This window comes from Camelina sativa, chromosome 9, assembly GCF_030686135.1.
Source record: "Camelina sativa cultivar CO46 ecotype springtype chromosome 9, ASM3068613v1".
Classification (NCBI taxonomy): Eukaryota; Viridiplantae; Streptophyta; class Magnoliopsida; order Brassicales; family Brassicaceae; genus Camelina; species Camelina sativa.
This window is the reverse complement of record NC_141888.1, coordinates 24,471,419-24,488,751: the sequence shown is the minus strand read 5'-3', so window position 1 is coordinate 24,488,751 and position 17,333 is coordinate 24,471,419. Positions and strand designations below refer to the sequence as shown.

Here is a 17,333-nt window from a genome sequence, read left to right as displayed (position 1 = left end):
AGTTTCCTGGAATAGGAGTTCCAAAAGTGGAAAGTTTCCAAAAATGGAAAGTGCTAAATATGGAAAGTTTTACGGGAGTTAGAATTTGTCTATTTTAGCGGTGGAGAGCCTTGGAGGGCTTGTGTGGCCTTAGTGGCGGACTTTCGAGTCAGTGTGCCCGGGTGTGGCGGTCCTTTTAGATATTGTGTAGCCTTTGTGGCGGGCTGTTTAGCCGTGTGTGGCCTTTGTGGCGGGCTGTTTAGCCATTGTGTGGCCTTTGTGGCGGGCTGTTTAGCCAATTGCGTGGCCTATGTGGCGGGCTGTTTAGCCAGAGTGTCTTTGTGACGGTCCTTCGGGACAGATGATCTTTGTGATGGTCCTTTGGGACAGATAGTCTTTGTGACGGGCTGTTTAGCCAGAGTGTCTTTGTGACGGTCCTTTGGGACAGATGGTCTTTGTGACGGGCTGTTTAGCCAGAGTGTCTTTGTGACGGTCCTCTTTAGGACATTTGTTTGGCCTTGGTGGCGGTCCTCTTTAGGACATTTGTTTGGCCTTGGTGGCAGTCCTCTTTAGGACATTTTGTTTGGCCTTTGTGGCGGCCCTTGTGGCGTGTATATGAGCATTGTGTGGTCATTAGGTATTCCAGTGAGGGGATATGTGGTTGGTAGGACATTGAGATGTTTTACGCGAGCCACGGGAAGGAAACCTGGATAGGGATAGGACTTAGACGTGTTCAGAATCGTTTGCTCGCGACTCTTGGGGGACTTTGGTTCTCCTAGTACTGCCATATTCGGAGACTTTGTGACTCGGGAGTATGGTTGGTATATCGACTTCGGATGACGATCCGGAGGCGCGCTGTAGGGTGACGACCCGAGAGATGAGTTTGGATTTTTCCTTATATATTATGGCATGCGGGTTTAGGCCCAATGAGGAGCCAACATTTGGCATGCAGACTTAGGTCTGATGAGGAGCCAATAAAAACTCCAGGTCTAGGCCTATGAGTAAAGGAAAGTCAAAAATTCGAGAGCAAATGACGCCTGGAGCGTGAGTCTATCGCCTAGAGGTGACCTTCCGTAGATCGGTCGGAGGAGTGCGGGCCGTGGAGACGGTTGCACGGGAGTCCTTGGCTGATGGTCATTCGAGATTCGAGGACGAATCTAGATTGGTGGGGGAGAATTGTAACATCCGCGAACCAAAAATTTGGTTTTTGGGGATGGGTGTCGATGGACACCAAGGTGGTGTCCGTCGACACCACTGATTTTCTGGTTCAACCAGATTGAGTTTTTAATCATTTTGGTTTGTTTGGTTTAAGGAGAACCATTAAACCGTGATATATAAGTGGAAGAACGACCTAGGTCGTGTTTTGTTGTTGTCTAGCAGCTGGAAACAAAGAGAAAGAGGAGAAGGGAGAGTAAACTTGAGTGTTCAAAGCAAAAGGAACATAATCGTCAGGGTTTGGGAGAAGGAGGATCCGACTGCTCAAATCGTTTTGAAAGGTATTGATATTTGGTAGGATTGTACATAAGTGAATTTGAGTTAATATTGTAGAAGATATCGGCAGTTTCGTGGGGCGTTTCTTCTCAGTCGCGGATTGAGATCAGCGGGTGTTTCGGGATCGATTGCGGTTTCATATGAGATCTGATCGTGCTGAAATTTTGTGGGAAGCTTCGTGGCATCTAGGGATAGCTTTTCACCAGAGGGATTTGATAATTAACGGTTGGTTTTCATTTTAGAAGGTGAGTGCATGACCATGGCTTATATAAGCCTTTGATTCCTTGTTCTTGCTTGTTTGTTGCTTGTTTGTGTGTTTTTCTTGCTGGGATGGGTTGCTGCAGGTTCTTACAGATGTATAAGGCTTGGGTTTCGAGTAATGGATGATTTGGTGGAGTTTGGTGGAGTTGGGAGAGAGATTCGACTCTCGGCTTCGAGCGGATCGCGATTGCAGAGGGAATGTCGATCGACACCACTTGGTGTCGGTCGACACCAGCAAATTGGGCATCGATCGACACTGTGGGGTAGTGTCGGTCGACACCGTTGAGCCAGTGTCGGTCAAAACTAGGCTGGTGTCGGTCGACACCTCCCTTCCAGCGAGACGATGTTTGATTTCCTGGTTTGTTTGTTTTGTTTGTTGTTTGTTTGGAACATTGGAATTATTGTTGCTTGTGTGTATAGCCCAGTAGATGGGAGGATTGCCTCACTGAGTGTTTATCAAATACTCATGCATCTCAATATGTGTTTGTGGTGCAGGTAAAGGCAAACTGTGATCGTGGAATTAAGGCAATGAAGAGGAGGATGTTCTAGGGACTCGATTGGATGTTGTCTGGCATTGTTAGGTTGCTAGAGTTGGGTCATTAGAAACATTGCTAGGTTGCTGGTTTCATGTTTTCTGATGATTGGTTATTAAATTATTGGTTATCTTGTTATTGGTTATTGCTTATGCTATAGTATTGGTTTTATTATTGGATATTGTTGATGGTATTGTTATTCCCCTGTTGATTGTGATTGTAGTTAGGTGACTAGTGGGTATGGGACCACTAGTTGTAGTTTATTTAATACTACTAACGGAAATCGTTTCAGTATGATAAGAATACGCATGTATACGCGATTTCCAATTCATTAATGATTTATATATATATATATATATTATTTATTATTAAAAAAAAAGGTCGGTCCTTTCAATAGTGATCGCAAATGCAAGAGCAACGGGAAACTGACGACAGCTCATACGAAAGGGAAACTTTTCATCCGGTGGTGACACAAACATCCTAGGGATAAGAACTTTATCGTTGACGTTTCTTTTACCTGTTACAATCCTTGCTTCAATAACATGATTAGCCATTTGAGTGATAATCAATCTTGTACCATTGCATAAACCTCCCTTAGGATCAATATTCATAAGCAACATGATAGGTGCTCCCTTTTTTCAGCGTCAGAACATGGTTAGGTAATCCAGAAACGTGAATACTGTTTAATAATTTCTGAGTGTAGATCATATCGTCGTAAGCACTTGTATCGGAAGTCTCGATGCTGTCTGAACTCAAATACTGTCTCTCTTCCCCTGGGTATAATAAAACCAAAATAAGAAACCGTTTATATTGAATTTTGTTTGCCAAAAAAAATTTGCACTCTTAATATACCTGGAAGTTGAGAGAGCATATATTGATTTATTTTATCGACGTCATCATTTCTTGGACTAAGAATAGCTCTTTCGCAAAAGAATTTTGCATCGGTCCTTGTTGCAAATGATGTACTGTATATCTGTTTAACAATTGCTTGTATAGGATTGTCAGATGCAGCAATTAATAAATCCTCGGGTATTTCTATTTCGACCTCACCACTGTTAGGCTCGTTGATCTTGCCATCCCCAATATCGAGTAGCCATTTTGAAAACGTAGAGAGAGCATCTGCATCCTGACTATTTTTTGCCTTGCGAAGCCTCATGTTTTGTGTAAGCCGAAGTACTTTACAACTATCCCAAAGCAACGATGAGTTTATAGAGGCTCAAACTGTCCCAACTCTAACAGCCTCTGGCACAAACGGTAGAATTTGTCTATAATCACCCCCTAAAACAAAAACCTTACCTCCAAAAACCCGATCACACTTCATAATATCTCGCATACTCCTATCTAAGGTTTCGAAACAAAATTTGTTCATCATTGGAGCCTCATCCCATATAATGAGCTTTGCTTCTCTAATCAACTGGCAAGATGTGATTTATCATATATCGAACATATTGTATATTCGTCCACATGGATGGGTATACCAAATCTAGAATGAGCTGTCCTGCCACCTTCCATAAGTAAAGCAGCTATACCACTCGATGCAACATTAAGAACAATATACCCCTAGATCGAATATCAACACCAAGAATACTCCACAAAAATGTTTTTCCAGTACCACCAAATCCATGAACAAAAACCATACCTCCCTTATTACAATTCACAGCTTCAATAATTTCTAGGTAGACACTTCGTTGCTCATCGGTTGACATATGTAACAACCTGTCAAAATCCTCTCTTTGCTCAACACGCCTGTAGTTTCTCTCATCTATCAGAAGCCTATTCTAATTATTATCAATCACAGATTGGTCTGGTTTAGGCATATTCACAATAGTTGACAGAGAGCTTCCATTGGATCGCATAATCATTTCAATCTCAGCTAAGCATAGGTTTGTTATCTGATCCTCACTTAACATTAGACCTGCATTACAGAGTATTTTTTTTTAGTTGATATATTTATGATCAGAATAATAATCGTAGATGTGTACATCAATATAACTTTAAATTTTATTATATATATTTTATTAAAAACAATGTATTTACCGTGGTTGTTCGTACGGTTCCTTTGCAAATACAAAATATCTTCGCACAATATATCTTTTGTAGCGACCCAGAGATCGAGAGGCACTGAAACACTTTTCGAAAGCAATAGTATGACAAACAACTTCCTTAGAAACGGCCCAAAACACCACATACTTGCCTCTTTTATAGCTAGAATATATTCTTTGTCGTCATCCAATAATCCCAATGCAAAGCAGGCATCTTTAAATTCCTTGTACAATTTACCTTTTACCATCTTTAAAAAATCAAAACTTGTGGCCCCTGGAACTGTATTAAGTAAAACTCTCAAGTAATACGCCGAGCCTATAGAAGGTGGTACATATGTAATTCTGCCTACTGCAAAACTTTTTCTTCTCTTAGATCTTGGTTGCCAGATTTTTTTACTATGAACCCACACAAATATGTTGGAAAATTCAGCATAAGTGAGACTTCTACCTTCTGGATGTTTTTTATTGCATTCCATCAATGCCAACAGTTTAGATCTTCTGGCTGAACGCTTCATAACATCTGCAATAGGATCATCTTCGTTGTAAACTACTAATTCCTGTCCAGGAAGATGAAACGGAAGTTTTTCAACGGGAGTAGTACGATAGCAAATCGGAAAAGCCAATATTCGCCAAGCTGCTTCACATGCGGAGATATATCTAATAAAAGAATAATACTATTATTAAATATTAAATTAATAGGGTTAAATTTATATGAAATTAATGAACAGGCATACCTGCAGTTGTAGAATTTCTTGATTTCATTTTGATTGTCTTCCTCTCCTACGTTAGCTCTAATATAATCTGGCCCTTTGGTAATGTACTTGAAAAGATATTTCACTGAACGTGACTGATTACACCACTCAACATTAATATGAGCACGATAACGGATAGAAAATCCCGGTTGTACGAAATAACAAAGTTGTTATCACAATCAAACCTTTTTTATGCACGAATCTCCCGTTTTTCCTCCGTTTGTATATTGGATAACCAGCATCGTCGACGACAGTATTTTCCATGAATGGTTTTGGAAAAAATTTAGTGCACTTACCATTATTCATGCCAGCACTTCCTCTGTTATGAATACCACAAGGTCCATGAATTATAACATCAGAAACAACTTCATATAAGTACTTGTCCAGTTCTTTATCAGGAATCTTAGCACTTATGAATCTATCAATGTCTTATGGTGTACGCATTTTATAGTCTGGATGCAAGAATAAAATCATGTGTGCATGAGGCAGACCTCTCTTCTGGAATTCTATTGTATACATAGCTGCACACACAAACAAAAGCCATTGTTAATAAATTTGGGTTTTAACATGGTAACGTATAGAAAGTCAATTGATTAATAATATGAAACATACCAGAGTTTATAACACCAAAAGTTTTTTCTTTAGTCACTTGCTCCATTAGTCTATCTAGCTTCATCTTAAAGACCCGACAGCATATATCTGGTCTATCTTCTTGCTTAAGACCATGCCTTGTTAGATATCGAACAACTTCAGGCCATTTGGGGTTGCAAGTAATTGTTATGAAAATATCGGGAAAACCATAGTACTTGCAAGTAGCCATCGCATCTAAATAATGTTTCATCCTATAACGTTTTCCACCTGTAAACGATGAAGGAATGTAGATTCTTTTTCCGTGTTCTGCAAGATCTTCGTTTCCTTGATAAACAGCTTCAGCTATTTTATCGGTTCTTTCCGTCCGTAGTTTGTTTTGGTTCATGGAAATATATTTCAGTCTGTTAGATTCTATGGTTGTGAATGCATCTACCAAAAATTGCTGATATAATTTCCCCGACATCACAATCGTAGAAGATTCTTGATATCTCTCAAATATTCGAAAAGCATAAAATTCACTCATCGAGACTGTTTTCCTTTTTCGTCCAGCCGTATCTACAAAACCAATGTCAATGCCTAACCTGTAACCATCCTCTCCATATGGTGTGACAACCCGTCCCATTGACCCCACTAGCTCACCGCTAGCTTGCCCCCATAGGCCCGAAGCTGGCCCTGCAGGGCATCGATCCTAACCCCTCATTGGTGCGCCAGGCGTTCCTCGAACCCTGGTCCCCACCCTTTAACAACCTTCCCACAAGACAAACTGTCACCAATTGACCTGCAGATAAATATTTTTTAAAGCTATGAAACTGAACCGAACACATTTATCTTGTTAGGGACTTCATTATCTACGTCATGTATATAAAGTTGTAAGAACGTCAGTTTTTCTTTAGGTTCAGGTAAAATATCTACGATACGGTGATAATTTTCTCCACACATGTGAAACACGTACGGCCCTCTACCATTATTAATAGAATGGTTTATTTTCCCACCTAATGACGTGAAGGAAAACATCATATTGTATGCTCTTATATTATAACGGAAGTTGTCACTCCTATCATCGTGATTATATAACAACGCCGATAATGTATTCGGTGGAGTTTTCAGCTTGGGAAGTTGGACTTTCCCTTTTCCACAGCACATTGCAAAAATTGGTTTCGCCTTCTTTACTCGCTTGTTTAACCGTTCTCCGTACCACATATATGCTCCACAATTTTCACAGAGATACGAAGGATCTCCTTCATCATAGTAACCTGATAACATTAGCAATACAAAATTAATTTACCTGTATATATATATTTAAAATTATTTCAAAAAAAAAGTTTAGCTTTACAAAAATACCATTTATTTGTAACTCAGATGTTACGGCTGTGAATTCACATGTTACATTAGGCGTAGTACGATACTCAGTATCAGATTCATCAATCGAGCTATCAGAATCGCTATCATTATTTGACTCAGAGTCAGAAACAATAAAACATGCAAAATCTTCATGCATCAGAGGCAACAACGTAGGAACTACATAGGTGAACACAAAAAAAAACTTATTAATAAAATATTTAGTATATACTATAACATGTGGATATAGAAACGATCTTCATTGCGTTTTCAAACTTTATTTGATTTAAGAGTTTGCGTTCTTTTCATCCTTGCATGTTTTGAGATTACTCTTGAAATAAGTTTATACGTTTGAACATTAATTTAAAATCAAAACTTATTTTATTATATCAGAAACTGAATATTAGTTACCCTTTGTATTCACGACATGAATCAGATCCTTCTTTCTCCGTATTGGTAATTTTGCAGGTCTCATCGTATGCATACAGTCGAAACGATCTGCGTTCTTTATAAATATATAACTTTAGGTCTATGATATTCTTTATTTATATGATGATCAGTAGCTATAATCTCCTCATTACTATAATTTACTTAAATATTTTCACAAACGGCTAATAATATCACATAATAATATCAATATCACAAAAATGTAAAAAATTAACATTTTTTCATTTATCTTAACATATATTTATTTAATCATAATTAAATTGAGAGTATATATATGTTTTTTTTTAATAGGTGGGAAAATATCACCATTTTTTCGTTTTTGATTAGATTATGTTGTATCTATGCAAAATAATAGTAAATGGAACATGATTATACCTATTTTCGTATTTTAATTTATAAATAAAACTTATTCATTTTATTAGTGAGTAATAAAATGTAGAGATTTTAACAAATTCAAAATTTATAAATAATAAATAATCATATTCTTATTAACGCAACTAAAGACCTGAAGTTTGAAAAAAACGAATATCAAAAGCATATATTGTTTTTAAAATAATTCATTACATAAGCATAATACTATGCTTGCTTTTCAATCTTGATCTTCTTCCTAGTAGTCATGCTATAACCTCGTACGACTTCTTCATTGATTCTAGACATCTCCCTCTTTGACGAAAGTGATGTTGATTCCTCCGACGTAAGTTGTAGAATTTGTTCAGCTGGTTCTAGTTCTTGGTAATTATCATTAACCTTTCCGTAAATTTCCTAGCAATTTTATTATGGATAAGCACATAATGGAATTACAATAATTAATTTAATCATCTTATAGTCTACATTATTAATTTAGTATATTACCTTGACAAACTGGTTTACCATATCCTCTTTTTCCCAAAAAATTTCAACAACATAAGAAGCCTTGTCACTTTTCAAATTATCAATGGTGATAGAAATCTTAAAGAGCACGGTCTTCCCGATTAGAGCAGAAAGAGAAATGGGCATGATGTTTAGATCGTCCTGACCATTGTTTCAAATTTGTTAGAAAAGTGCATGTTACTATAGAATCCTAGAAAATATATATTCTGGTAGAAAGTACATTGTCTATCCTGTTAGAACGTACCTCGGCTATTTGGGAAACCAATTCATCCGCCTTTTTACCAACAAAAAGCTGGGCTAGACCATAAAAAAAAATAAAAGCTTAATCTTTGTAGTATGAGTTTATACCTAAAAAACATAGAAGCAATCAAATGATCAACATATTCACATGAACACAATTCTAATCATATTAAGTAATACATACTTGTAATCAACTTCTTTGACATCGTCATCGCAAACACCACAACTGTATAGACGTTTTTTCCCCTTGTCAGACTCTAGTGGATATGTTTGAACCTTCTTTCTACATTCTTTGCATGCAATGTAATACCACTTAGGCACTGTCTCGACCGAACAGATCGTTCTTTTCATTTTCATGAAAAACTCCTCATACAAAGTTACCTTTGGCTGTATATTCTTCGCTTCATCCTCATTGTGAACCAAGTCAACAACGCTAGTGTTTGGCATCCTTTAAAAAACATAAAAGATAAGAATGCGAATACGTTTAGACATGTCTAGCGTCTAATTGATGCTCTAGAAAACTAAATACATTTGTCGGAATTTTTCAACTTTGGGAATTGACGGATTTAAGTGAATATCTGTGGTGTTGAATGCGTTTGATACACTGTAATTGCCTACGAAATAATTTTAGGATTTATCAAGAAGATGATAATTCAACTAATTAAATCAAAGAAAAGTAAACGACTAAATATCATTTAAAAAATTACCTTTCCACTCTTTCAAACATGCAAATCTAATCACACACACAACAACTGAGTCTTCGTGTTCTTTTATAGAAGCTTCAAAATTTCTAGCAAGATCACCCCATATCGTACAACTTAATCGGTCACCACTGTAAAGACAAAGTTTAAGTTAGCTTCCGCTATAAAATATTTGTATTTTGTTTTTTTTGTTTTTTTTTTAAAACAGACTTTAAATCTTGTAAGTCAGAACTTATCTTCACATTGTCCTTTCCCTTAGTGTTTACATTATCAAGAGAACCAACACCAGCAATTTGGCCCACCACATCTAAAAACATAACAATATTAGTTACTAATCAACAACCGAGTATATATATACATGAGTTTCACAACTTACCAAACAATACTTGTTTATCTATTTTTCCAGCCAAAATAGTTAAAAATTCTTGAAAGTATTTTTCAGAAACTCGTGCCGGAAAATCATCACATGGTTTAACTGTGGTGGTTCTATAGAACACCATCTTAAATCCCAAAGCATTTGTCCTGTAATCACCATCATAATCGACCAAACAGAAAGTATCGATTATTTTTGAGTCACAAACATTGATCTGGTTATGAAATTTCTTCACTAATGCATCCTCAATAGACGCGTGAATTCTTGTTCCCTTAAATTTAAAGCAGTCGTCAATACGTTTAAATCAAAATCGTTATTAAGGTGTAGAAAAGCTTTAATAAACTATTTAAATTATTGTTAACAAAGTTTTTTGAAATAAACTTGAAATAATCGAAACAAACTTCCTCATCGACCAAAACCATCTGCAGTGATTTGAATGCTTTCCAAAGTCTTATCACACGAACCCTGATCTTCTAGTGATCCAGAGCAGGATTGATCTGGTTAATGTTAACATAGGGAAGGATAATGATTTTTTTGGAGGCTATAATGAATATTTTGATTTTTAAAAAGGATCGCTGAATTGTACACAATGATACAATGTGTATCACTATATATAGAGTATCCAATTCTTAATTTTTACATATATAATTAATATGATAATATTGAATTTGAATTTATCTTCCTTTTTTGAATCATTATAATAATTATCATATTTAAATTATGTCAATATAACATTTTCAGACGATAAGCATATAAATTTTAAGGATATTTTACTTTTAAGATAATTTCTATATTTAATTAACATTTTTGTAAGTATATTATGATAATAATGAATCAATCTCTTTAAAGGAAAAGTTAAATACTCGACTCTTTAGGATTATAGTAATATAAATATAAGTGATAATCAATTTCTTCCAAATTACCTTTCCAATATTCTATAATAATCGTGTAAATATAATATAACTAAATTCGCTCAAGAATTTTTTTAAATATTATATTAATTTAATAAGTATATATTCTATATCTATATTATGGACTTAAATATTTTTATTTTATAATCTTATATTTCCTAAAAGTTTGTAACTACCCTTATAGTTAGTTAGAAGTAAAATGAAATAAATTTTGATCATTCTTTCGTTATGAATAATATCTTTGAATATCTATTTATGAATAATATAATTAAAATATCTATAGTACAATTTGTAAATATGAAATTTTATATGTATAAATAAATATGTGATATTTTAAATGTATAAATAATATTTGTAAATCTTAGTTCAAACCGAACACCATAAAGCTTCAAATTATTGAATAATTGTATATCAAATCCAAAAGGTAAAAAACTTAAAAATTATAAAAAATCAAGATTCCATGTCAATTAAAAGCCCATAAACTTCAAAACTATAAAAATCAGGATTCCATATCATCAAAGGCATCTCTCATCTGCGTGGCCTGCAGACATGGAGGATTTATCATCACTCTCGTACAATTATGCACTATGGTCACCATGATTAAATCTATAAGAAGCAAACTGTAATTTTTTATATTAAACCATTTAAATTGATGAAACTATAACTAAACATATAGAGATATAATTATACTAAACCTTGATTTCTCTCAATTCTTGCAAAGCGTATGACACATACGCTATCATCAACACAATGTATCCAATTATTAAAGAAATCGTTCGCATAAGGTTTTGGTAATTGGCATGACAATCGATCACCCCTACATTAAAATTTTTAGGATTTAGTCAAAGTGTCACAACATAATCTTAGTTTAATGAATTTAAATAACATACTCGATATTTTCCAAATCAACATTCAACTCATTCCATTATTTGTCGGGAGGACCTTCCTCAAAGCGATTTCCAACCCGCAATACTCTTCCGATGATATCTATATAATTTATAAATTTACAATCAATTAGTGTTTTGATATTAAAAATCTATATAATGTTATCGTTTCTCTTACCAACACAATTAGCAGAGTCTAAATAACCACTTTTGATATCATTAAATGATACAAAAGAGAAGAATGATTTGAAGACAAAGCAGCAATCTTTCTAAACCATGTTAAGGTTCTCCAATGTATCATAAAACGATGATCAGTTGGTCTAAAATTTCCGGTAACTCTGCATAGTGAGAAACTTGCCAACATGATCCACTCTCCTTCTTTCAAATTGTTTAAAAAAACGTCGCGAAATCTAGGACCCATCAAAGCGTGTATTTTTTGACCCTGCGAGAAATTTTTATTAATATATGTAAAGAACAACTTAACTTATGAAAAATACTAGATTTTAACCCGCGGTACACCGCGGAAATTTTTTTTATAGCTAAAATTTATAAATTTTAAGTTACATTTATTTTTTTGTTAATATTGTTTTGTTTTGTTTAGTGTTTAAAATTGTAAAATTTTATTTTGATTATCAATTCTAGAATTTCACCCATAGTACAATTTGATTTTATAGATACGTAATCAATCAACTTAATATGTCTAATATTCTAAAATTGATGGTGTTAACAAAACAATAAGATGAAGATTTAACCAGTGTTCAAGGGTGAGACTAATGCTATTTTAAAAATTTATACTAATGTTAATGTAAACTGTCTAACCTTTTTTAAAAAATCTGCAATATAACCCCGTTTTATAACATATTTAACATTTAAAAGTAAACATATACATAATATCAAATGTCTTTCTCTTTCCCCTTAGAGATAACATGTTTTAAACAGTAACATGCTGTAAAAAATTAGTCAATAATATAAAAATGATATTAAAAGAGTAACTAAAGAAGTCTAGCAAAAGTTGTTTATAAGTGGGTGATATTGAATTATATGTATCTAATATATCAACAAGACAATTAGCATCTATATTAACATTTTTGAAGTACATTTTGTGTTATGCCCTTTAAGTTTTGCTTATTTAAATTTTTATTTACAACATTAACCCCTAAAAAAACTCCATAAATAACATTGCAGAGAAACTCAAATACTAAACTTTCTTAAATCGACCAATATTTGTTACATTTATTGCCATAAAATCTTAACAATATCTATACATTCCGATTTTTCCAAAAACAGCTCTACCCATTAAAGTTTTAATCCCATAAAATCATCAAAACTATCTTTAGAGATTTTGTTTGCATAGACTTTCTATAGAAAATTTTGCTTTACATATTTTGATTGTAATCTACATTACTTGATTTGAGTTACTTAGGGGTTGATTCCTTAGATTTCTTACATTATAATAAATAAAACTAAATAATTATCCCGTGGTGTTTCTATAAATTGAAGTACATTTGGTGTCCTTTAATTTATACTTATTTACAAAGATAATCCTTAAAAAAATTGCACATACAAACGAAATCAATTAGATTCCTAAATGTCTCTACAAATTTGGTTTATAATTTTCTAAAAAAATTTATATATTAAGAAATTTATTGCACTTAATAACATATGCCAAAAATATCTATACAATATTTTCTTCTTTTAAAAACTCTAATATTCAGTAATAACTATATTGTTTCATATGAACAATTAAAACTTTAATGGTTATTAATATGCTGATAAAAAAATGTAAAAATAATTATTTCATGGGTTAAATCTAATAAATTGGAGTATTTATAATATAAATTAATATGCGGTATACTACATAATAAGTTTTATGGATATAATTCTTTCACGGGTTAAATCTAAATAACTTTAAACTTACGGATTAAATTTAAAAACACTAAAATTTTAAAAATATAATAATGTAAGAATAATTTTTTCACGGGTTAAATCTAAAAAGCAGTAAAAATTTCTATTTTTACAATCATAAGAAATTCGATACGGTACAAATGTAATATTAGTATAAATAAAACTAAATAATTGTCGCGTTTCTACGGTATACAACTGATCAAATTTTATAATTTACAATTAAAATATAATTATACAATATTAAACACTAAACAAAAGAAACAAAATTAACAAACAAATACAATTTTTTAAAATTTAATTTTTTTATTGTAAAAATATTGTCCAGCGGTGTACCGCGGGAAAAATATAGACATGAGGATACGCACGTGGTTAGTCATGAGTAGAAACTGAAAACTTAATTTTATTGATATGATAAGCAAAACAATAGACAACATTATGAAAACATACGCATTCCATTCTCTCATCGCCATGGCGTGTGGACAGTAATTTTAACATCAATCATTAGCAGGAGAATAAAACAACATGGATATATAGACTATCAACATAGTATACAACACTCCCGTTTCATTTATAAGTTCAAAATCTTTATTGGTGTTGGCTTATTGTTGGCTTCAAGATTCCCCAATTGTCACAATTTCTCAGATTTGGATACTGGATTTTCTGAAACTTTGCCAATGAGAGAAAGTTAGAATCAGATTTAGGGTCACACTGCATGACCACTTGCATAATTAAGACCAAATGTCTACTTGAATTAACACACAATTATCATCTGTGAGCCTACTTGAATTATTTTGACCACTTGCGGACCAACTCTTTCTTCACTCATGCGTGAATTATTTTACAATGTAATGAATAATGACGCTCAACTAAATTAGTATTTGGAGTAATTGACAGAAGTGTAATTAAAAACATTCTTACCACTTCATATGACAGAACCAATTCGAATGTTTCACGTGTGTTTTGGCCAGGAATGGAGGATCTTGACTTCAACCCTCCAAGCAGGTTTTTAGGGGCATACATCTTTGAGGAAAGGGAAATTATCAGCCATTGTGAATAGAAAGGGTGTTTGACAAAACACTCGTATGTTTGATATTGTTGGTGATGCTAACTTGCGATTAGGGCCAAGTAATTTGTAGGCTCTAAATTAGGTTGAACATTTCAACCTTTGCACACAAAAAGATTTAACGGTTAATGCTACTAATTAGGGATTAAATATTGTAAATTTTTTGATTATTAGGAATATACCAACTTTATCTATATTTTCTGAGACTTTAATTTATTTATTTTTTCGGTTTTGCATATAGAGATTTAGGGGGAAAATTAATTTCGGAATTAATGGTGAGTAATAATGATGCAAATACAAAATCGATTTCGAACTGATTTATAGGGTTCTTATAAAGGAAAACGATTGACTCGATTTTTTTGTTGCTAATATGTGAAAATTAATAAATACCAATGGCATAGGATTGTAAATAATTTGTAACTCCAAGGTTTTTTAAAAAAATTACTGTGAAAATATTAATATAGAGATCGTATAAAAATACCTTTTCATCAACCAAAATCAAATCAGACGAATTGTAGAGAGGATGAACACACTCAAATTTTCTTAGAATCTTTACTCTAATTTTCCACTCATGAATGAAAGGGTTCAAGTCGTTCAAATCAACAAAATAGTCTTTTTTCCCGATTCTATTCTTTATAGCATTGGAAAGTAGATTAGCCATGATAGCATAAACTAGATTGAAATGAAACGTAAAAATCTAAGTTTTTAAAGTAATTATTTTTATGTATAGAGTTTAGCATGTATTTAAAGGTGTATAATTATATAGGTTTATCTTTTCTTTCTTTTTTTTTGGAATTTTTCATCAATAGATAATGTCAATAAGTATAACAACTATATCATCGAGAATACTTTAATGGTATCTTTCCCAATTATTTGTAATTCGATTATTATAGTATTCTGTTTATATGTGTATTAACAAATTCTTGGTATTCAATAATTATAGTTTACTCTTTATACCCTTTTTTTCATATGATATTGAGATATTTTCAGTATCTTTTTTGATTTTATCGGTTTAATTTTACAATTCTACTATCATCAAATCTATTTTCAATCAAAGCTAATATTTCATATATTTCCAACTTTACTTAATAACGAAATACAGCATATTCTTTGTCCCCATAATACATATTGGTAGTAGTGTAATATATATCAATATTAATTAATGATATACATAAAACTATAAAAATACTTTGATTAAAGATTAAGTTTAAATTTAAGTTCAAATTCAAGACATAATTGAAACGACCCGACCCATTTTTTAACAAAATAATAATAATAATAATAGTAAATAATAAACTACAACTAGTGGTCCCATATCCACTAGCCACCTAACCACAATCGCAACCAATTTACAGCGGAAATAATAGATATCAATATCCAATAATAAATAACCAATATTCAAAACATAACCAATATCCAATAACTAAACAACATGAATCATAGAACCAGCAACCTAGCAATGTTTCTACTGACCCAACTCTAGCAACCTAGCAATGCCAGACAACAACCAATCGAGTCCCTAGAACATCCTCCTCTTCATTGCCTTGATTTCACATCACACTTTGCCTTTTCCTCTCTGCAGGAAGAATCTGACAAACAATGACGAATCCCACACTCCCAGCAACCTTCTAGCTTCTTCCTAGCTTCAAATCTCCCAAGAAAAGCCAACCAATCTCCCAACAAATCTCCCAAGAAATACCAAAAAGCTCAAGAACATACTTTCTCTTTGTTTTCTCTCAAAGCGGCGTGAGACAAAAACATAACACGACCCTATGTCGTTTTCTCCCATTTAAATCTCGGTTCAATGGTTTCTTTAAACTGAACCGGTCCAAATCGATAGTTAAATCGAACTGGTCGAACCAGAAATCAATGGTGTCGACCGACACCCCCTTGGTGTCGATCGACACCCCCAAAACGCACAGTTTTGGTTTGCATGTGTTACAATTATCCCCCACACATATAGATTCGTCCACGAATCTCAAACAACTATCAGCCAAGGACTCCCGTGCAACCGTCTCCACGGTCCGCACTCCTCCGACTGATCTACGGAAGGTCTCCTCTAGGCAATAGACTCACGCTCCAGGCATTATTTGCTCTCGACTTTTGGACTTTCCTTTACCAATAGGTCTAAACCTTGAGTTTTTACTGGCTCCTCATCAGACCTAAATATGCATGCCATAATGTTGGCTCCTCATCGGGCCTAAGCCCGCATGCCAATATATATAAGGAAGTCCAATATTCGTCTCTCGGGTTGCCACCCTACAGCGCACCCCCGAATCGTTATCCGAAGTCGATATACCAACCATACTCCCAAGCCACAAAGTCTCAGAATATGGCAGTACTAGGAGAACCAAAGTCCGCCAAGAGTCGCGAGCAAACAATTCTGAACACGTCTGAGTCCTATCCCTATCCAGGTTTCCTTCCCGTGGCTCGCGTAAAACATCACAACGTCCTACCAACCACATATCCCCTCACTGGAATACCTCATGACCACACAAGGATCATATACATGCCACAAGGGCCGCAACGAAGGCCAAACAAATGTCCTAAACAAGACCGCCACCAAGGCCAAACAAATGTCCTCAACAGGAACGCCACAAAGGCCAAACAAATGTCCTAAACATGACCGCCACCAAGGCCAAACAAATGTCCTAAACAGGACCGCCACCAAGGCCACTCGTCCCGAAGGACCGTCACAAAGACCAGTTTTCCCGAAAGACAGTCACAAAGACCACATTGGCTAAACAGCCCGCCACAAAGGCCACACATCTGGATAAACAGCCCGCCACAAAGGCCACACAACTGGCTAAACAGCCCGCCACAAAGGCCATACATCTGGCTAAACAGCCTGCCACAAAGGTCACACAACTGGCTAAACAGCCCGCCACAAAGGCCATACAATGTCTCAAAAGACTGCCACACACGGGCCCAATGAATCAAAAGTCTGCCATT

General features: G+C 34.2%; 3 protein-coding genes and 1 long non-coding RNA gene across 5 annotated transcripts; all 4 read right to left on the bottom strand.

The window, feature by feature from the left end:
* Nucleotides 1–2,864: 2,864 nt before the first annotated feature.
* On the bottom strand, nt 2,865–3,420 carry LOC147938681 (uncharacterized). Its single transcript, XM_087465721.1, has 2 exons — nt 3,117–3,420; nt 2,865–3,037 (listed from the first exon to the last, which is right to left on the bottom strand). Exons 1-2 carry the CDS (start codon nt 3,418–3,420, stop codon nt 2,865–2,867), a joined length of 477 nt encoding a protein of 158 aa, XP_087321847.1.
* A 622-nt stretch (nt 3,421–4,042) lies between these two features.
* Nucleotides 4,043–6,271, bottom strand: LOC104715381 (uncharacterized). Its single transcript, XM_087465720.1, has 6 exons — nt 5,671–6,271; nt 5,244–5,486; nt 5,041–5,143; nt 4,455–4,963; nt 4,302–4,385; nt 4,043–4,179 (listed from the first exon to the last, which is right to left on the bottom strand). Exons 1-6 carry the CDS (start codon nt 6,269–6,271, stop codon nt 4,043–4,045), a joined length of 1,677 nt encoding a protein of 558 aa, XP_087321846.1.
* Nucleotides 6,272–8,010: 1,739 nt separating this feature from the next.
* On the bottom strand, nt 8,011–9,745 carry LOC104715379 (uncharacterized). The gene is made up of 8 exons (XM_087465718.1): nt 9,622–9,745; nt 9,456–9,552; nt 9,252–9,376; nt 9,074–9,158; nt 8,725–8,992; nt 8,549–8,596; nt 8,287–8,445; nt 8,011–8,196 (listed from the first exon to the last, which is right to left on the bottom strand). Exons 1-8 carry the CDS (start codon nt 9,743–9,745, stop codon nt 8,011–8,013), a joined length of 1,092 nt encoding a protein of 363 aa, XP_087321844.1.
* Nucleotides 9,746–13,696: 3,951 nt separating this feature from the next.
* Nucleotides 13,697–14,421, bottom strand: LOC147938680 (uncharacterized). 2 transcript variants are annotated; one of them, XR_015565248.1, is made up of 2 exons: nt 14,237–14,421; nt 13,697–13,978 (listed from the first exon to the last, which is right to left on the bottom strand). It is a non-coding gene; the product is annotated as an uncharacterized LOC147938680 (long non-coding RNA). The 2 variants fall into 2 exon arrangements; XR_015565249.1 differs by having other exon boundaries at nt 13,697–13,984; nt 14,237–14,418.
* Between the last annotated feature and the right edge of the window lie 2,912 nt (nt 14,422–17,333).